General features: G+C 41.5%; 1 protein-coding gene and 1 long non-coding RNA gene across 2 annotated transcripts in view; one reads left to right on the forward strand and one right to left on the reverse strand.

The window, feature by feature from the left end:
* Positions 1-22,284, reverse strand: part of LOC310717781 — a 296,978-nt gene that overhangs the window by 81,390 nt on the left and 193,304 nt on the right. The gene's annotated exons all lie outside the window — the stretch shown is intronic.
* trnau1apb (tRNA selenocysteine 1 associated protein 1b) lies at positions 6,678-21,289 on the forward strand. The gene is made up of 9 exons (XM_083526059.1): positions 6,678-6,848; positions 8,246-8,343; positions 8,434-8,533; positions 9,464-9,516; positions 9,674-9,805; positions 19,357-19,476; positions 19,709-19,946; positions 20,398-20,440; positions 20,985-21,289. The coding sequence occupies exons 1-9, from the start codon at positions 6,813-6,815 to the stop codon at positions 21,110-21,112; spliced, it is 948 nt and encodes a 315-aa protein (XP_083382185.1). The 5' UTR covers positions 6,678-6,812; the 3' UTR covers positions 21,113-21,289.

A 22,284-nucleotide genomic window follows, 5' to 3' on the forward strand; every position in this document is an offset into this window, starting at 1 on the left:
TCAATAGTTTTGAATTTTTTTTGCCTGTTTTTCTGCTTTCATTTAATTTATATACTGGATGATCAAGATTGCTTGGTAATGAGGAAATTACACAAATGGTTTTCTTGGCCAGTTTGGAAACATAATTTCTAGTGCTCTAATGATTACCTCATTATTACCCACAGTGTGTGACCATAGAGATTTTTATTATTATTTAGGTAAGCCAATAAGCAGAAAGCTTTGTCAAGAAAGGCTCTTTATTTATTAGAAGGTACCTTTCACACTTTTCTACAGGAAGAAAAACAAAGCCTTGCATGTAAGTGCTGATTTTTTTATTTATTTATTATTATTTATTTATTTTTATCTCTGGGGAATAATAGGATTTTTACCTCTAGTTTACTCATGCTGGACTTCTCTTTAACCTTGTCTTCAATAAACTTGAAAAATTAGTTTGAAACCCAGTTTTAACAGGTTTGTCTTAAAGCAGAAACAATCGTCACTACATTCAGCAACCAGCCCAGATATCTGGTCCCTTTACAGTAGTTAATGTGACAATTGCCATGGCTTGTGTTCATGTTACTGCCTCTAAATCTGTAAGGCCACTAGTGTGGCTTCGCATACTCATATGACCCTTGGCAAAGCTGTACAACCAGAAACTAGGGTTTACAGACTTACTTTAAACTGAGGCTGGCTCAGGGTCCCAGGAGTGGCAGCTCCTCACCCACAGAATGTGTGTTGAGTCCTAGATTCTGGACAGAGTCCTGAACAAATTTTTTTACTCAACCTTGTCTAGTGCCTTTGATCATCTCGGCTTAATGTCATAAACCTCTTTGGCATGTTTTTATGTATGTCTCTAATAAAAAAAGCATTGCTATTTATGTAGTTTATTTAACATTTTAATTAGTGTGATTGCTCTTCTCTCTTCCCTGGTATCGAAATGTGAAATGCAATGCTGTGCAATGCAGGTCAGGTGTTTTTTCTTTTTAAGTCCGAGCACTGTGCACACTATACTCATCAAGCAGTGGCTTTATGAACCTGTTTCATGGCATGCAGGAATAGAAAAAGGTCTTCCAACAACTCTTGCCTCAAAGCTGGAAGCATACGGTTTTCTAAAATGCATTAAGATTACCCTTCACTAGAACTAAGCGCCTAGCCCAAACACTGAAATATGGCCCTAGACCTTTATCTTCCTCTACCGAAATTTACTGTTGGCACTATTTATTCTAGTAGGTAGCATTCATCACTTCAGAGAATATATTTCCATTGCACAGATGCCGGTGACAGTGTATTTTACACCACACCAGATGACGTTTGGCATTGCAAATAGTGAGTGTGCTGGCTGGCTGGTGTGTAGCTGCTCAGCCTTGGAAACACATTTCAGGAAGTTACTGATGCACAGTTCATGTGCTACTGTTGGCTTCAAGAGATGGTTTCCAATCTTAGTGGCAGGCAATGCATTTTACACCTAAGCCTTCCATGGTGTCAAACCTGAATCATTCAACCTCTTAATATCATTATTATGATGACACAGATATTGAAACCATCTATATTATACAGAAAAGCAAAATTGTTGCATCACAGACAAGTATACAGCAAGAATGAATGCCATTATTAAAGCAGGAAACATAATTAACAAAATTCAATCAAAGTCTCCTTTTACTGCTGACACATCTGCAACGCGTACGTAATCTCTAGCAGAAACATCATTTATTAATCGAAAAAACTTCCTCTGGGGTTTCCATGAATTTTTGAGCATTTCTTTCTGTTTATTTTATGCCTGCTAGATGGCCCTCGGTACTGGTAACTTGAAGTATGACTGGTTAGAGCTATAGCTTCAAACAGCATGCACTTTACGCTCCAGGTACCTGTACTTCCTGACCCTGGTAACACATGATGTGATGGCTGAAATCTGAGTGGATAGAAACTATAACATAGACATTACTGGAAGGAGCACAACTGAAAGAAAAACTATGAAACGAAGAGACTAGACTTTTGGGAATAATCGAATACATAATAATAGGAAGAAAATATTAAAAAATATAAGTCATTGATTCTGATAGTGTTTAGGCCAGCAGAGAATGCCTTGTTAGCCCTGACAGCCTGCCACTGCTGGCACTTCAATAATTTTTGTATTGCCTCCTGCACATCTGGAAAGAATCGCTTACGAAACGCAAAAGAAAATTAACATTTTGAGAATAATTTTAAAAAATGCCTTATATAGGACGGTGGGACGCTGACTATCCTGCACACAAATGGAATATTAAAAGAAAAAGATACCATTTCCACCTATTTTTTCCATGCTTTGATAAATGAAGCTCAATATCCTCATTATCTTCATGCCGAGAAAGAGCACCACGGACACATTATTTGCTTTGAGAATGTTGATGGATATGTATATTGAAGGTCAGAAGGAGTTGCATTGTGTGTTTGTGGATTTAGAGAAAGCGTATGACAGGATGCTGAGAGAGGAGATGTGGTATTGTATGATGAAGTCAGGTGTGTCAGAGAAGTATGTGAGGGTGGTGCAGGACATGTATGAGGACAGTGTGATAGCAGTGAAGTGTGCATTAGGAACGTCAGACTGGTTTAAGGTGGAGTTGGGACTGCATCAAGGATCGGCTTACAGCCCTTTCCTGATGGATGAGGTAAAACAGGAGTCTCCTTAGACTATGATGTTTGCAGATGATATTGTGATTTGTGGTGGGAGTAGGGAGCAGGTTGAGAAGAGCCTGGAGAGGTGGAGGTACATGTTGGAGAGAAGGGGAATGAAAGTCAGTAGGAGTAAGACAGAGTACATGTGTGTGAATGAGAGGGAGGGCAGTGGAGTGGTGCAGTTGCAGGGAGAAGAGGTGGAGAAGTTGCGGGAGTTTAGGTACCTGGGGTCAACCCAGCCATTAGGGGGGCACAAGCCAGTGTACTCTTAGTGCCGGTCCCAAGCCCGGGTAAATGGGGAGGGTTGCGTTAGGAAGGGCATCCAGCGTAAAACATGTGCCAAATCAAATATGCGGATCACAAATGAGAATTTCATACCGGATCGGTCGAGGCCCGGGTTAACAACGACCGCCACAGGTATCGTTAGCCGACAGGGTACCGGTGGAAATTGGGCTACTGTTGGCCGAAGGAGGAGAAGGAGGAGAAGGAGAGGAGGAAGGCATCTACAGAGACGGCAGGAAAAGGAGCAGTGTAGGAGAGTAGAGGTTCGGGTTGGTACTTTAAATGTTGGTACTATGACGGGTAAAGGGAGAGAGATAGCTGATATGATGGAGAGGAGAAAGGTAGATGTGTTGTGTGTTCAGGAGACCAAGTGGAAAGGGAGAAAGGCCAGGAACATTGGAGGTGGGTTTAAACTGTTTTATCATGGTGTGGATGGAAAGAGAAATGGTGTAGGGGTGATTCTGAAGGAAGCGTACAGTAAGAGTGTAGTGGAGGTGAAGAGAGTTTCTGATAGGGTGATGATCGTGAAGGTGGAAGTTGAAGGGATGATGATAAATGTCATCAGTGCCTATGCTCCACAAGTTGGCTGTGAGATGGAGGAGAAAGAAAGATTCTGGAGTGAATTAGATGAAGTGGTAGATGGTGTACCTAGGAAAGAACGATTGGTGATTGGGGCAGACTTTAATGGGCATGTAGGTGAAGGGAACAGAGGTGATGAGGAGGTGATGGGTAGGTATGGTTTTAAGGAGAGGAATGTGGAAGGGCAGATGGTGGTAGATTTTGCTAAAAGGATGGAAATGGCAGTGGTGAACACGTATTTTAAGAAGAAGGAGGATCATAGGGTGACGTATAAGAGTGGAGGAAGGTGCACACAGGTGGATTATCTTCTGTGTAGGAGATGCAACCTGAAGGAGATTGGAGACTGTAAGGTGTTGGCGGGGGACAGTGTAGCTAGACAGCATCGGATGGTGGTCTGTAGGATGGTTTTGGAGGCGAAGAAGAAGAGGAGGAAAGTAAGGTTTGAAAGAAGAATAAGATGGTGGAAACTGAAGGAGGAAGAGTGTAGTGTGAGGTTCAGGGAAGAGGTCAGACAGGGGCTTGGTGGTGGTGAAGAGGTGCCGGATGATTGGGCAACTACTGCAGGAGTGATGAGGGAGGCAGCTAGAAAAGTACTTGGTGTGACATCTGGAAATAGAAAGCAAGACAAGGAGACGTGGTGGTGGAATGAGGAAGTGCAGGAGAGCATTAGGGGAAAGAGATTGGCAAAACAGAAGTGGGATCGACAGAGTGATGAGAAGAGTAGGCAGGAGTACAAGGAGATGCGGCAGCAGGTTAAAAGGGATGTGGCGAAAGCCAAGGAAAAGGCATATGAGGAACTGTATAAGAGGTTGGACACTAAGGAAGGAGAAAAGGATTTATACCGATTGGCCAAGCAGAGGGACCGAGCTGGGAAGGATGTACTGCAAGTTAGAGCAATAAAGGATGGAGAGGGAAATGTGTTGACTAGTAAGGAGAGTGTGTTGAGAAGATGGAGGGAGTATTTTGAGCAGCTGATGAATGAGGAAAATCAGAGAGAGAGAAGGTTGGAGGATGTGGAGTTGGTGAAGCAGGATGTAGATAGGATTAGTAAGGAGGAAGTGAGAGCAGCGATTAAGAGGATGAAGAATGGAAAGTCGGTTGGACCAGATGACATACCGGTAGAAGCGTGGAGATGTTTAGGAGAGATGGCAGTGGAGTTTTTAACCAGATTGTTTAACAGGATTCTGGAAGGGGAGAGGATGCCTGAGGAATGGAGAAGGAGTGTGCTGGTACCGATCTTTAAGCATAAGGGAGATGTGCAGACCTGCAGTAACTACAGGGGAATTAAGTTGATCAGTCACACCATGAAGTTATGGGAAAGAGTAGTGGAAGCCAGGCTGAGAGAAGAGGTGACCATCTGTGAGCAACAGTATGGTTTCATGCCGAGGAAGAGCACCACAGATGCCTTATTTGCTTTGAGGATGTTGATGGAGAAGTATAGAGAAGGACAGAAGGAGCTTCATTGTGTATTTGTGGATTTAGAGAAAGCGTACGACAGGGTGCCGAGAGAGGAGTTGTGGTATTGTATGAGGAAGTCAGGTGTGTCAGAGAAGTATGTGAGGGTGGTGCAGGACATGTATGAGGACAGTGTGACGGCAGTAAAGTGTGCAGTAGGTACGACAGACTGGTTCAGGGTGAAGGTTGGACTGCATCAAGGATCGGCCCTGAGCCCTTTCCTGTTTGCAGTGGTGATGGACAGGTTGACGGACGAGGTCAGACAGGAGTCTCCCTGGACTATGATGTTTGCAGATGATATTGTGATTTGTGGTGAGAGTGGAGAGCAGGTTGAGAAGAGCCTGGAGAGGTGGAGATATGCGCTGGAGAGAAAGGGAATGAAAGTCAGTAGGAGTAAGACAGAGTACATGTGTGTGAATGAGAGGGAGGGCAGTGGAGTGATGCGGTTGCAGGGAGAAGAGGTGGAGAAGGTGGAGGAGTTCAGGTACCTGGGGTCAACAGTGCAAAGTAATGGAGAGTGTGTTAGGGAAGTAAAGAAAAGAGTGCAGGCAGGGTGGAGTGGGTGGAGAAGAGTGACAGGAGTGATTTGTGATAGAAGAGTATCTGCAAGAATGAAAGGGAAAGTTTATAGGACTGTGGTGAGACCTGCGATGTTGTATGGATTAGAGACAGTGGCATTGAGTAAAAAACAGGAGGTGGAGCTGGAGGTAGCGGAGCTGAAGATGTTGAGGTTTTCGTTGGGAGTGACGAGGATGGACAAGATTAGAAATGAGTTTATTAGAGGGACAGCACATGTAGGATGTTTTGGTGACAAGGTGAGGGAGGCGAGATTGAGATGGTTTGGACATGTGCAGAGAAGGGACATGAATTATATTGGTAGAAAAATGCTGAAGATGGAGCCACCAGGTAGGAGGAAAAGAGGAAGGCCAAGGAGGAGGTTCATGGATGTGGTGAGGGAAGACATGCAGGTAGTTGGTGTAAAAGAGGCAGATATAGAGGACAGGGTGGTATGGAGACGGATGATCCGCTGTGGCGACCCCTAATGGGAGCAGCCGAAAGAAGAAGAAGAAGAAGAAGAAGGTACCTGGGGTCAACAGTGCAAAGTAATGAAGAGTGTGTTAGAGAAGTGAAAAAAGAGTGCAGGCAGGGTGGAGTGGGTGGAGAAGAGTAGGAGGAGTGATTTGTGATAGAAGGGTATCTGCAAAACTGAAAGGGAAAGTTTATAGGATTGTGGTGAGACCTGCGATGTTGTATGGTTTAAAGACAGTGCCATTGAATAAAAGACAGGAGGTGGAGCTGGAGGTAGCAAAGCTAAAGATGTTGAGGTTTTCGTTTGGAGTGATGAGGATGGACAGGATTAGAAATTAGTTTATTAGAGGGACAGCGCATGTAGGACGTTTTGGAGACAAGGTGAGGGAGGTGAGATTGAGATGGTTTGGAAATGTGCAGAGGAGGGACATGGAATTCTTCCATATTGGAAGAAGAATGCTGAGGATGGAGCCGCCAGGAAGGTGGAAAAAAATAAGGCCAAGGAGGAGGTTTATGATATGGTGAGGAAAGACATGCAGGTAGTTGGTTTGAAAGAGGCAGAGGTAGAGGACAGGGGGATATGGAGACTGATGATCCGCTGTGGCGACCCCTAATGGGAGAAACCGTAAGAAGAAGAATATCCCTAATATCAGAAATATCCTCAGCAGGGGGCGCCCTGCAGCAGCGACCCATCAGGAACCGGAAACAAGGAGATAAAGAAGAAGAAGAGGCCGTACTACAGTTTGCTAGCTTGTGGCTAGATTGTGCAATTCTGTCTTATATGCGCTTCTTTCGTCTCGATTTCTTTTTGTATTCGCGACATTCAATCAGCCAGGATGTTTAACAGAATGACAAGTTTATGGATGGGGGATGTAAGTATCAGCAGCGTTTCTTCTTTACGGTTTCAACATGTGCTAGCAAACTTTAGCTAACCACCCCGCAAATAGAGGATAGCTACAAAGCTGTAGCACCTGAGGTGTTTTTAAACTAGCCTTAAACTGCTGTAATGCACTGCTATTGCTTGTATTTCTTACCGAGCGACTGACGATCTCTGTTAAACAAACCAAGCGATTTAGTACATTATTAGTAGTCAGTTTGTTGACTTGTTGACCTGTTTAGCTATCCTTAGCACACAGTGAGAAGCAATGTTCTTCAACAGTGTGCGATTACACCTCACTACATTATCGTGTTTGAATGTCTTCGGGGCTTTTAAACAGCTCTGACAACCCTTACTTGATTTTATTGCACATCTTATTTCATTTGTATTGAAACTTTAGACTTTAATTTATTTGCACGTTCATAATGTAAAGACTTCACTGGAGTGAAGACTCTTGAAGGACAGAAATGCTGGTAAGATGATCGTTTGAAAATAATTGAATCAGAAAAGTAACAGCTTCTCTTCCGTTTACACCGCTTTTTGTGTACAGTTGCAATAATGTAGTTAAAGCAATAACGCAAAGGAACTGTGATAATCAATAGTTTGAGTCTGGTCCTGTGGGTCCTAGGGCTTGCAGGTTTTTTTTTTTACTACAGTTTAAGAAAAGACCTGTTCTACATGACATTTAATTAAAAATTGAAAAATAAATGACATGCCCCCTGTAGCGTATTTAATGACTCAACCATAAATTTGAGCTTCTTGTCCCTGCTGGATCAGGTTTGTGAATCATAAGGGATTAGGAAGTGTTTTAAAAAAAAGAAATGACTCCTTATTTTCTTGCACAAGAAAAGCTCATTGCTTTTTTTATAGTGGTTTTTGTATCATTTGGAAAATTGATGCACTTCTTCCAGGTTGAAAAGTCTGCACAGTATCCTTTACAGTAAAATTTTTGTTCAAAAAGCTAGCTGCATCAATATACTGTTTTTAATTACTTCTAACTACTTTCACTAGACTAAGATTGATATTGATGCTCCAGCAAAGCTGTGCTCTTGTAATAAGATTCTAATATGTCAGAACTGCGGTAGTGCGAAAACTCTAAAACATTTGTGGAAGAAACCGGTGTTGACGCAGACTTATTCAAATAAATCTTATTTGTGTAAAACGTTTAACAATGGACGTGTCACAAAGCTACCAACTATATTTAAAACCAACATAGCTGACTTCATTCTAGCTAAAAAATGACTGCTCTTTCCATTAGCTTTTCCATTCTTGGGGCAGTTTAAAAAACACTGACTGTAAATAATTATTTTAAGTTTTATTGTTGATATTGACATTTAAAAAGGGAAAAAAACAGTTCTTTACTCCAGTGAATTATTATAATGTGTCTTGCAGTTAGACCCATACATGGATGAAAGTTTCATCAAGCAAGCATTCAGCACTATGGGTGAGACAGCCTACGGAGTTAAAATTATAACGCATCGGGTAACAGGGTAAGACTGTTTAAGATTTATTTATTATTTTTACAGTCTTTTTACTTTTTTTCTTTTATAATGTATTTTCATCATGATTATTCCACGCAGAGGCTCTGCAGGCTATTGTTTTGTAGAACTGGCAGATGAAGCCAGTGTTGACCGGTGTGTGCAGAGACTCAATGGCAAACTTGTTCCAGGATCAAATCCGGTAAGTGCCCTACTTTATGCACTACTTTTAAGTTTTATTTAAATGTATAAAAATTCAGTTTTTAACATGGATTAATTATAGATTGTTGATTCAGTTAAGCATGGCCCCCACCTTAAAGTTCAGACAGCTGTTAAACACAACTACCTCTAGGTTTTTTTTTTTTATTTTATTTTTTTTATTCCACTTGAAAACTCTTAAAGAGGAAATGGAAGTAATTCGTTTTCATTAGTCTTAAAGCATATAAGGGGACATTTTTAAATCTTTTGGCTTCTTCTCAAGTTCAAAGATTAATAAAGTCTTTAGATGATAATGGGGTGTGTAAAAGCAATCCAAGGTACGCTTTTTAATGCAATTTCCAAATCCAATTTCCTTTTTAAACTGTGAATTTTTGGTTCGGGGGTTGAGGTCCAGCTAGTACTATATATGGCACCACAAGATACAACATTTTATTTGAAACTTCTGATAAGAATAAAAATAAAAGTGATCTGAATTGAACTGAGTTGCTTGATTGTGTCATCACAGGTTCAAGCACTTACATAAACATTGTTTTTAGGTCAGTTTAACAGTACTCGGCATTTCTTCTTTCAGCTTTTAAGCGCATACATTTAATCGGATTAGTCCAAACCTCTTTACTGGTGGTGTATTCAAGTGCGATTCTATGTCTAAATAGTGATCAAGTCACAGAGATTCATTTCTTTCCAAATCAAGGTGGTTGAGGCTGTTTATATAATAACTTTGTTTGAAGCTGCTGAATAAACTGGTCAGTGTTAGGAACGAATGGATAAAGCCTGTACTGAGTGATGAAGGTATGTAATCATGTATGCATTTTCTCTACTTTCCAGAGAAATAGGTCCCTTCGTTTCAGGAAAAGTTTAGTTTATGTACTTTAGTGATTGTATTGTTATTTAATATTTATTAATTTACTTTTAGCCCAGAAAATTCAAGCTGAACTATGCAACATATGGGAAAAGGCCTGAACCTGGGTAAGTCAGCATTTTTTTCATTTGCCTGGTGTTTCAGTGCTACACTTGTACTAAACGCAGACTAAAATGACAAATTGGTTATTAATTCTTTTAACTTAAGTGCAAAACTCCTTACTTTCCTAAAATATATACTGATTTTTTTTTTCCTGTTTCTCAGGCCTGAATTTTCCGTTTTTGTTGGAGATCTGACACCAGAAGTCGATGATTATCAGCTACACCAGTTCTTTCTGAAAAAATACCCTTCATGCAAAGGAGCTAAAGTTGTCACTGATCCCTATGGAAATTCCAAGTATGAACACACTTCACTCTGTTTCTGACTGATGCACTTTTCTTATTTGAATAATGTGCAGTGAAGAGTAACTTTATTTTTCCTGCTTTCCCAAAAAGGGGGTCAGGCTATACATACCATAGATGTGATTTGCCTTTGTAACATCTGCTAAAACTATTGTTTTTCCCATATAGGATAAGCAAGAACAGTTTACAAATGAAGTGATGCTACTTCATGTTAAAAGTAAAAGAAAAGTTCTACTGTCAAATTAAATTTAAATTGTTTTTAGCACTTTGAAAACGTTGAAATGTATGTATATATACACACACACACACACACACACACACGCACGCACACACCCAGTGGAACCCGGTTATCTCGCCCTCGGTTACCTCGACAACCCTAAGTCGACGTTTTTGAAGTGGAACCGCCAAATTCTCGCTTTTTCTAAGCATTTTTTATCGGTTATGTCGACTTTTTTTTTTTTTTATGTCGCCGAACCCTGATATCTCGAGCACAAGGGGGGAAATTTTTGCCATTTAACGTCGGTTATCTCGGTGCAGCCGCAGAAGAACTCGCGGAAGTGGCGGAAAAATCAAACCTTACAGCTGCTACAGGTGTTGTATTGTATCACTGCTGTTAGTTAGTGTTTGTAGTGTTAGTAGGGGCGCGGCGCGGCTTTGGGAAGAAAAGAGCAGCCGTTGAGAGAGTGCCGGTGGGAAGACACGTACCGGGAAACGCATGAGCGATAACAACGACCGCCGTGAACCAACATATACCAACAATAACGGACAGTGAGAGTGTGGAAGTTTAAATAGGAGCTGGTGATGATGCTAAACGAGCACCATATGTGCGCGATTAAAGCTGGGAGCTTCAGAGAAAGCGGCCGAGAAAGCACCTGCCACGCTGAAGGGGGCGTGGCAGGTGGATTCCTGACAGATAAACATGTACTGTATGTATTTTTATAGCATGCCTTCATCAAACAAATCGCGGCAACGCTGTTGTGTAAAAAAACCCTCCAAAAACACGTGCATGCACATTCTCATTTATTAACGCACATCATGTACATAAAGAAATTTCAAGCACGTTAATATACTGCCGCCATTTTGATTTTCGTTTATCTCGATCATCGGTTACCTCGATGCTTTTTGGCGACCCCCTAGGACATCGACATAACCGGGTTCCACTGTGTGTGTGTGTGTGTGTGTGTGTGTGTGTGTGTGTGTGTGTGTGTGTGTGTGTGTATGTATATTATATATACACACACACACACATACATATACAGTACAGACCAAAAGTTTGGACACACCTTCTCATTCAAAGAGTTTTCTTTATTTTCATGACAATGAAAATTGTAGATTCACACTGAAGGCATCAAAACTATGAATTAACACATGTGGAATTATACATGGAATTATATACATAACAAAAAAGTGTGAAACAACTGAAAAATGTCATTCCAGGTTCTTCAAAGTAGCCACCTTTTGCTTTGATTACTGCTTTGCACACTCTTGGCATTTTCTTGATGAGCTTCAAGAGGTAGTCACCTAAAATGGTCTTCCAACAGTCTTGAAGGAGTTCCCAGAGATGCTTAGCACTTGTTGGCCCTTTTGCCTTCACTCTGCGGTCCAGCTCACCCCAAACCATCTCAATTGGGTTCAGGTCCGGTGACTGTGGAGGACAGGTCATCTGGCGCAGCTCCCCATCACTCTCCTTCTTGGTTAAATAGCCCTTACACAGCCTGGAGGTGTGTTTGGGGTCATTGTCCTGTTGAAAAATAAATGATGGTCCAACTAAACGCAAACCAGATGGAATAGCATGCCACTGCAAGATGCTGTGGTAGCTATGCTGGTTCAGTATGTCTTCAATTTTGAATAAATCCCCAACAGTGTCACCAGCAAAGCAAAGAGGAATGTGTCCAAAACCAATTTTTCGGACTGACTGACCTTCATTTCTTAAAGTAATGATGGCCACTCATTTTTCTGTACTTGGCTGATTTTTTTCTTGCCATAATACAAATTCTAACAGTCTATTCAGTAGGACTATCAGCTGTGTATCCACCTGACTTCTGCACAACACAACTGATGGTCCCAACCCCATTTATAAGGCAAGAAATCACACTTATTAAACCTGACAGGGCACACCTGTGAAGTGAAAACCATTTCAGGTGACTACCTTTTGAAGCTCATCAAGAGAATGCCAAGAGTGTGCAAAGCAGTAATCAAAGCAAAAGGTGGCTACTTTGAAGAACCTACAATATGACATTTTCAGTTGTTTCACACTTTTTTGTTATGTATATAATTCCACATGTGTTAATTCATAGTTTTGATGCCTTCAGTGTGACTACAATTTTCATAGTCATGAAAATAAAGAAAACTCTTTGAATGAGAAGGTGTGTCCAAACTTTTGGTCTGTACTGTGTATCTATCTATATCTATATCTATATATATCTATATATCTCTCTCTCTCTCTCTCTTTCAGACACCATTGTAGTATATCTTCTCAAGGGACAATACTATAGAAAATAAACTTGGGGTACTCATTATGCAGCTTGTGAGGAAAATAAATATTTGAACACCCTGCTGTTTTGCAAGTTCTCCCACTTAGAAATCATGGAGGGGTCTGAAATTGTCATCGTAGGTGCATGTCCACTGTGAGAGACATAATCTAAAAAAAAAATATCCAGAAATCACAATGTATCATTTTTAAACTATTTATTTGTATGATACAGCTTCAAATAAGTATTTGAACACCTGAGAAAGTCAATGTAAATATTTGGTACAGTAGCCTTTGTTTGCAATTACAGAGGTCAAATGTTTCCTGTAGTTTTTCACCAGAATTGCACACACTGCAGGAGGGATTTTGGCCCACTCCTCCACACAGATCTTCTCTAGATCAGTCAGGTTTCTGGCCTGTTGCTGAGAAACACGGAGTTTGAGCTCCCTCCAAAGATTCTCTATTGGGTTTAGGTCTGGAGACTGGCTAGGCCACGCCAGAACCTTGATATGCTTCTTACAGTGCAATCGCCCTGTCCTATGTGCAGAAAAAACACCCCCAAAGCATGATGCTACCACCCCCATGCTTCACAGTAGGGATGGTGTTCTTGGGATGGTACTCATCATTCTTCTTCCTCCAAACACGTTTAGTGGAATTATGACCCAAAAGTTCTATTTTGGTCTCATCTGACCACATGACTTTCTCCCATGACTCCTCTGGATTATCCAAATGGTCATTGGCAAATTTAAGACGTGCCTGGCATGTGCTGGTTTAAGCAGGGGAACCTTCAGTGCCATGCATGATTTCAAACCATGACGTCTTAATGTATTACCAACAGTAACCTTGGAAACGGTGGTCCCAGCTCTTTTCAGGTCATTGACCAGCTCCTCCCGTGTAGTTCTGGGCTGATTTCTCACCTTCCTTAGGATCATTGAGACCCCACGAGGTGAGATCTTGCATGGAGCCCCAGTCCGAGGTAGATTGACAGTCATGTTTAGCTTCTTCCATTTTCTAATGATTGCTCCAACAGTGGACCTTTTTTCACCAAGCTGCTTGGCAATTTCCCCATAGCCCTTTCCAGCCTTGTGGAGGTGTACAATTTTGTCTCTAGTGTCTTTGGACAGCTCTTTGGTCTTGGCCATGTTAGTAGTTGGATTCTTACTGATTGTAGGGGTTGGACAGGTGTCTTTATGCAGCTAATGAACTTAAACAGGTGCATCTAATTTAGGATAATAAATGTAGTGGAGGTGGACATTTTAAAGGCAGACTAACAGGTCTTTGAGGGTCAGAATTCTAGCTGATAGACAGGTGTTCAAATACTTATTTGCAGCTGTATTATACAAATAAATAGTTTAAAAATTATATATTGTGATTTCTGGATTTTTTTTTTTTTTTAAGATTATGTCTCTCACAGTGGACATGCACCTACGATGACAATTTCAGACCCCTCCATGATTTCTAAGTGGGAGAACTTGCAAAATAGCAGGGTGTTCAAATACTTATTTTCCTCACTGTAGCAGTATAGATTTACAGTCCTCTAAAATTAAATCCACATATAGCCATTATTTTTCAAAATAGCTGCCAGTAGTATACTCCAAATGAACATGTCAACTTGTGTCCAAAGTGTCAATATTTTGTGTGAGCACATGGCGTCTCTCCACCTTCCACTTGAGGATGCCCCACAGGTGCTTCAATAGGGTTCAGGTCTGGAGACATACTTGGCCACTCAATCAACATCTTCCTCAGCACGGCAGTTGTCATCTTGGCTGTGTGTTTGGTGGTGTTTTTATATTGGAAAAGGGCCGTTTGGCCTAGTTTCTGAAGGGAGGGTATAAAGTTCTGCCTCAGAATGTCACAGTACATGTTGGAATCCATGTTTCCCTCAATGAACTGCAGATCCCCTGTACCAGGAGCACTCATGCAGCCCCAGTCCACGATTCTACAACCACCATACTTGACTGTAGGCAAGACAAAAATTTCTTGGTACTCTTCATCGGGGCATCGGCGCACATGCTGAACACCATCTGAGCCAAACAAGTTTATCTTTCTCATCAGACCACAGGACATGGTTCCACAAGAGGCTTCCTTCTGGGATCATGGCCATGCAAACTGACATGTTGCAGTGTGAGGCGTATTGTTTGTTTGTTTGTTTAACCTATTATTTTTACAGGCAAGTCATTAAGAACAGGTTCTTATTTACAATGGCGGCCTGACAAGTGGAATAACCGCTTAGGGAAAGGGAAGTAGGGCTAAAATAAATACAAACCATACATACAGGTTAACAATTACATAGATACATTTTAAAACAATATTATGTAGAAAAGCAACTGCATATCTTCTTCTTCTTTCGGCTGCTCCCATTAGGGGTCGCCACAGCGGATCATCTGTCTCCATACCACCCTGTCCTCTACGTCTGCCTCTTTTACACCAACTACCTGCATGTCTTCCCTCACCACATCCATGAACCTCCTCCTTGGCCTTCCTCTTTTCCTCCTACCTGGTGGCTCCATCCTCAGCATTCTTCTACCAATATAATTCATGTCCCTCCTCTGCACATGCCCAAACCATCTCAATCTCTCCTCCCTCACCTTGTCACCAAAACATCCTACATGCGCTGTCCCTCTAATAAACTCATTTCTAATCTGATCCATCCTCGTCACTCCCAACAAAAACATCAACATCTTCAGCTCTGCTACCTCCAGCGTCACCTCCTGTCTTTTACTCAATGCCACTGTCTCTAATCCATACAACATCGCAGGTCTCACCACAGACCTATGAACTTTCCCTTTCATTTTTGCAGATACCCTACTATCACAAATCACTCCTGTCACTCCTCTCCACCCACTCCACCCTGCCTGAACTTTTTTCTTCACTTCTCTAACACACTCTCCATTTCTTTGCACTGTTCACCCCAGGTCCCTGAATTCCTCCACCTTCTCCAGCTCTTCTCCCTGCAACTGCACAACTCCACTGCCCTCCCTCTCATTCACACACATGTATTCTGTCTTACTCCTACTGAGTTTCATTCCCCTTCTCTCCAGCGCATATCTCCACCTCTCCAGGCTCTTCTCAACCTGCTCCCTACTCTCACAACAAATCACAATATCATCCACAAACATCATAGTCCAGGGAGACTCCTGTCTGACCTCGTCCGTCAACCTGTCCATTACCACTGCAAACAGGAAAGGGCTCAGGGCCTATCCTTGATGCAGTCCAACCTTCACCCTGAACCAGTCTGTCGTTCCTACTGCACACTTCACTGTCCTCATACATGTCCTGCACCACCCTCACATACTTCTCTGACACACCTGACTTCCTCATACAATACCACAACTCCTCTCTTGGCACCCTGTCGTATGCCTTCTCTAAATCCACAAATACACAATGCAATTCCTTCTGTCCTTCTCTATACTTCTCCATCAACATTCTTAAAGCAAATAAGGCATCTGTGGTGCTCTTCCTCGGCATGAAACCATACTGTTGCTCACAGATGGTCACCTTTTCTCTCAGCCTGGCTTCCACTACTCTTTCCCATAACTTCATGGTGTTACTGATCAACTTAATTCCCCTGTAGTTACTGCAAGACTGCACATCTCCTTTATGCTTAAAGATCGGTACCAGCACACTTCTCCATTCCTCAGGCATCTTCTCACCTTCCAAAATCCTGTTAAACAATCTCTCCTAAACATCTCCACGCTTCTACCGGTATGTCATCTGGTCCAACTGACTTTCCACTCTTCATCCTCTTAATCGCTGCTCTCACTTCCTCCTTACTAATCCTATCCACTTCCTGCTTCACCAACTCCACATCATCCAATCTTCTTTCTCTCTCATTTTCCTCATTCATCAGCTGCTCAAAATACTCCCTCCACCTTCTCAACACACTCTCCTCACTAGTCAACACATTTCCCTCTCCATCCTTTACTGCTCTAACTTGCAGTACATCCTTCCCAGCCCGGTCCCTCTGCCTGGCCAACAAATCCTTTTCTCCTTCCTTAGTGTCCAACCTCTCATACAGCTCCTCATATGCCTTTTCTTTGGCTTTCGCCACATCCCTCTTTACCTGTTGCCGCATCTCCTTTTACTCCTGCCTACTTTTCTCATCATTCTGTCTATCCCACTTCCGTTTTGCCAACCTCTTTCTCCTTATGCTCTCCTGCACTTCCTCATTCCACCACCACGTCTCCTTTTTTTGCTTTCTATTTCCAGATGTTACACCAAGTACTTTTCTAGCTGCCTCCCTAATCACTCCTGCTGTGGTTGCCCAATCATCCAACACCTCCTTAACACCACTGAGCCTCTGTCTGACCTCTTCCCTGAACCTCACACTACACTCTTCCTCCTTCAGTTTTCACCATCTTATTCTTCTTTCAGTCCTCACTCTCCTCCTCTTTTTCTTTGCCTCCAAAACCATCTTACAGACCACCATCCGATGCTGTCTAGCTACACTGTCCCCTGCCAACACCTTACAGTCTCCAATCTCCTTTAGGTTGCATCTCCTGCATAGCACATAGTCCACTCTTATATGTCACCCTATGATCCTCCTTCTTCTTAAAATAAGTGTTCACCACTGCCATTTCCATCCTTTTAGCAAAATCCACCACCATCCAACCATACCTACCCATCACCCCCTCATCACCTCTGTTCCCTTCACCTACATGCCCATTAAAGTCTGCCCCAATCACCAATCGTTCTTTCCTAGGTACACCATCTACCACTTCATCTAATTCACTCCAGAATCTTTCCTTCTCCTCCATCTCACAGCCAACTTGTGGAGCATAGGCACTGATGACATTTATCATCATTCCTTTTACTTCCACCTTCACGATTATCACCCTATCAAAAACTCTCTTCACCTCCACTACACTCTTACTGTTCTCTTCCTTCAGAATCCCCCCTACACCATTTCTCTTTCCATCCACACCATGATAGAACAGTTTAAATCCACCTCCAATGTTCCTCCCCTTACTCCCTTTCCACTTAGACTCCTGAACACACAGCATATCTACCTTTCTCCTCTCCATCATATCAGCTACCTCTCTCCCTTTACCCGTCATAGTACCAACATTTAAGTACCAACCCGAACCTCCACTCTCCTACACTGCTCCTTTCCCTGACGTCTCTGTAGACGTCTTCCTCCTCTCCTTCTCCTCCTTCGGCCAACAGTAGCCCAATTTCCACCGGTACCCTGTCGGCTAACGATACCTGTGGCGGTCGTTGTTAACCCGGGCCTCGACCGATCCGGTATGAAATTCTCATTTGTGATCCTCATATTTGATTTGGCACGTTTTACGCTGGATGCCCTTCCTAACGCAACCCTCCCTATTTACCCGGGCTTGGGACCGGCACTAAGAGTGCACTGGCTTGTGCATCCATAATGGCTGGGTTAAAAGCAACTGCATATATCCGTGAACAAATATATATGATATTTTTAAAGGTTGAAATTGGAATGAATTTATCCAGGACCTTCCATGGACCTTCCGCTTCTGCAACTTCTAAAGCAATGCTGGCAGCACGTCTGTATTTTGAAGCCAGCTTCTGCACCTGACGCACAGCATGAGGGCTCAACTTCTTTGGTCGACTCTTGCAAAGGCCTGTTACAAGTGGAACCCATCTTGGAAAATCCCTGTGTGACCCTGGCCACTGCACTCTAACTCAGTTTCATTGTCTTACAGAATACAGAATTAGAATTGTTGCTCTACACAAAGATAGCCTAGGCCATCTTTGTGGAGTGCAACCATTCTATTTCTCAAATTTAGGGTTAGGGTTCTTTGACATGAGTTGCCATGTTGAACATCCAGTGGTCAGTATGAGAGAATTGTACTCAAAGCACCAAATTTTAACTGCTCTAAAACAAGATACACACAATAGAATGGTCCTGTGATGCAGACAAAAAAAATTTGCATGATTATTAGGACATATAGGACATAGTTAAACAATGTACAGCTGTTATTACTTAGGGTGTACTAACTTTATTATACTAATTAAATTGAGTAATCCATAAAATTAAATAAATGAAAAGATTTAATTAGTCTACGCACGTTAGAACTTATTTTGGTAAGACAGTGTTTTTTTTTTTTTTTACAATTCATATTTCATTTTATAAATATATATTCTACTTACCTGTTTTACTTATTCCAGCATACTTTAACAAATGTCTTCATTCTTTTCATCCTTCATTCTTTTGCTTCAATTTGCAGAATTTTGAGGATTTTCTCCTTTTAAGAGAAATTCTTGAACCTGGACATAAAACAAAAAAATCCAAAGTACTATTCAATTCAATTCATTTTTATTTGTATAGCGCTTTTAACAATGAACATTGTTTTAAAGCAGCTTTACACAGATAATGCGGTGATTAAAAATGAATATGTTCTGTATGAGTAAGTTTGTCCCTGATGAGCAAGCCGGTGGCGACTGGCGACTGTGGCAAGGAAAAACTCCCCGAGATGGCATAAGGAAGAAACCTTGAGAGGAACCAGACTCAAGAGGGAACCCATCCTCATCTGGGTTACACCGAATGTCCATTTGTGGCGGGTATACAATGTTGCGGGGTGCAGTGGTGATGATCAAAAGCGAAGTGTATTTCTGAGTCAGTGTAGGAGACTGTTGACATCAACTACAGTCCAATCCAGGCAGGCCTGGATGAAGTGGGAAGATCCACTGGGGGGAGAGGGGCAGGAACAGTGGTCACTGGAGCCTCAGGAGCATGTTACTAGCATTAGCCATTTCCTGATTAGTGCTATTGATTATTTTAGCATTTTCATAAATGCCCAAAACAAATCTCATTTCCGATGAGTAGCCACAGTGACACTGCACTAACTCTAGTTTATATTTTTTCAAGTTTGATAGAAATTATAATAATAATGAATGCATTCAAAGTAAGAGGTGGAAACTAAACAAACTTAATATGTTCCTGGGGGAACATAATACTGAAAAATTTTGAATACGTGTACACCCCTGAGAGAGAGAGAGAAAGATATATATGTATATATAATGTGTATATGTATGTGTGGTTCAATGTGAAGAAACTCTTAACAGTAAGTTTTTACACTTAAGTGTTGTTCTTAATGACACAGGGGCTACGGCTTTGTGAAATTTGGTGATGAAAGTGAGCAGAAGAAAGCCTTGGAGGAGTTTCAGAATGCGACAGGTCTGGGGGGCAAAGCTATCAGAATCAGTATTGCAGTCAACAAAAGGTAAACATGTTTTTGAAAGCAGTGACCTGCCAGTGGTTAGCTTGAACAGCGGTTGCACAAATCCAGTGATCTACATCTAGACTTTAGCAATTAAGTCTAGTTAATACTTACTGGCCTGTTTATACTAGCTTGAGCATTTCTGTTTGTCTGTCTAGATAAGTGTGTGCTAAAATCTAGGATTGTATTTTTGTAGCAACCTTTTTACTAAAATTATCCTTAAATAACTTTACAGCAACAAATCAAACAACTACCACAACCAGAGTCACAACTATAATAGCAATTACCAGCAGCAGTACTATCAGCAGCCCTACAACAATTACTACCAACATTGGGGTTATGATCAGTACAACAGCTACAACTATGGATATAATCCTTATGCAATGCCCCCTCCTGTTCCTCATGGGATGATGGGACCCCCTCCACCAATGGGAATGCCTCCCGTGCCCCCTGATGTGCAGACAACCACAGAGGTAAGCAGCTATTTATGCATGCATGTGTAACGCTAATACAGTAAATGGAGATGTGACTACACTTCCAATTCACTCCTCCTAATTGACATACTTGGCAGATATGACCTGAAAATCATGTTACTACACATTCTGTGATTTAACTGCAATCATCATCCCTTCTTGTTTGCAACGTCAGCAATCACTGTCCTCGTTTCAGGCTGTCTGTTCTCCAAAGCAGGCAATACTATTAGGCAATCATCTCCTCTCTAAATGGAGTTTTGAACTTGGAGGCTTAAAACAGTCTGTAACAAATAGGGATGCAACAACTTAAGTATAATGAGAGTGTCTTGTATAAGCACAGGCAATTCATTTGTCTTTTTCCTGCTTAAATTAGAAGGGAGTCTTCCTGCAGATTGGAACAATCTTTCTATCTACCCTACTTTACTTTTAATCTTTATTATATATTTTGTAGCAATCCCAAGATGCCACCGAAGAGGTTGAGGAAGAAAATGAAGGTAACTACCCTTTCTTTTGTATGAATGGCATTTATTTTAGTATTTTATTATATAATTGTGTAGATACACAGGTTAAGCACCAGTATGACAAGTTTACAGACTGGCACACTTTCTCAAAGTTTTCATCAAAGCATAAAGCTGCAATTTTCTTGGTATTGTGTGGCTCAGTAATGACAGACAAAGAATAGTGTCATTAAATGATATAATTACCTGCTCTTATTTTGCTGGATGGGGCAATCAGTCTCATTCAGTTTTGGTGCTAGCCAGGATTTTTGCTATACAGTCCTGTACAAGATTCTCATTAAAATGACAACTCGAGGACTAATGGTTGATTTTAGAATTGATCCAAACTGCATCAAGGTCACAGCAGGGCTAAACATTTGACTTTTTCTCCAATAACATTATTATTATTATTATTATTATTATTTTTTAAGTGTAAGGGTACATCTGGAGGAGGGGTAAAATCACAAGAAGGACTGGATTTGGCAATGTTGTGCATGGTTGGTTAAATGTTTGTTTCTTGACATTTTACGTTTTCCTCCAGAGCCAAACCCCCCAGTGAACGTGGAGTCACTGAACAAGCAGTACATGGAGCGCAGTGAGGAGCTGTATGAGTCACTGATGGATTGCTACTGGCAGCCTTTGGATTGCATCACATCTGAAATTTCTTAATAGGACTTGTCTTGTGCTTATTTACATCTCTTCTGTAAATGTCAATGCCATTTACCAAACTCTTCACCTTTCAAAAAACACACTTGTTCTATTTCATGTGGACACTGCTTTATATTTCTCTGTGGGTTCAGGCTATTGTTTTCCTCATCATTTAAATAAAGATTGTTCTTTTTAGTACACAGATTTCAGTTTTGACCTCGCTGAAATAATGCAAATAAATGTAATCAATTTTGTACAGCATTTAAAACATTCTGCGGCTCATACTTTAGGGCAGTAGTCCCCAATCCCCCGGCCGTGGGTCAATTGGTACTGGGCCGCAAAGAAAGAATATATGACTTACATTATAAAATTACCGGATTCTCTCCACCACATCTGTCTATGACTCACTCTTGATGCATGTCATGATGCCTCGGTCACATGTCTTACCTCCATCCGCTACCTTCTTAAAGGGGCTCTGGCCGCTAACACATAATACATTACCGCTAAATTCAAACCCCCCAAGCGAGCAAAATAAACAAAAAACAAACGTCTTTGGAAAGTTTCTTTGCGCAGGGTAAAAGAGCCCGTGAAGAGACAGTAGAAGAGCATACGACTCCGAAGAAAATGTTTAACAGACAATACCAGGAGTCCTACTTTAAATATGGATTTATTGTAACAGGTTTTTCCCACGCACCAAGCCCGCTCTGACCGGCTCTCTAATGAGGCAATGAAGCATTCAAAACAGCATTGCCACTTGAAGACTAAGCATTCTGCATTAAAAGACAAGCCTTTGGAGTATTTTGAAAGAAAAAAAAGTGTGAACAGGAAGGACAGAAGCAATTACTGACTGCCACCACATAAACAAATTCGAGTGCACTGAGAGCATTCTTTGTGGCTAACCGTATTGCTGTATGTTGGCGCGATGTTACGAGGAAGCTGCAAATAAATTTATTATATTTAGAAAATACCAGTTATGACGGTCGTATCATTTTATTTTGTTGAAAATATTGTGACAATAAACCGGTCCGTGGCGCAAAAAAATGGTTGTGGACCGCTTCTTTAGGGCACTCATGGTAGTTATAAAAGGTTGTTTCAGCAGGGCTAATTAATGATTTTATACTCATCTTTTCTGAACAAAATTTTCCTATTAACCCCCCCCAAAAATGTTAACAGTTTGTGTAGTACATGGTCAT

The sequence above is a fragment of the Silurus aristotelis genome (assembly GCF_946808225.1).
Source record: "Silurus aristotelis genome assembly, chromosome: 22".
NCBI lineage: Eukaryota > Metazoa > Chordata > Actinopteri > Siluriformes > Siluridae > Silurus > Silurus aristotelis.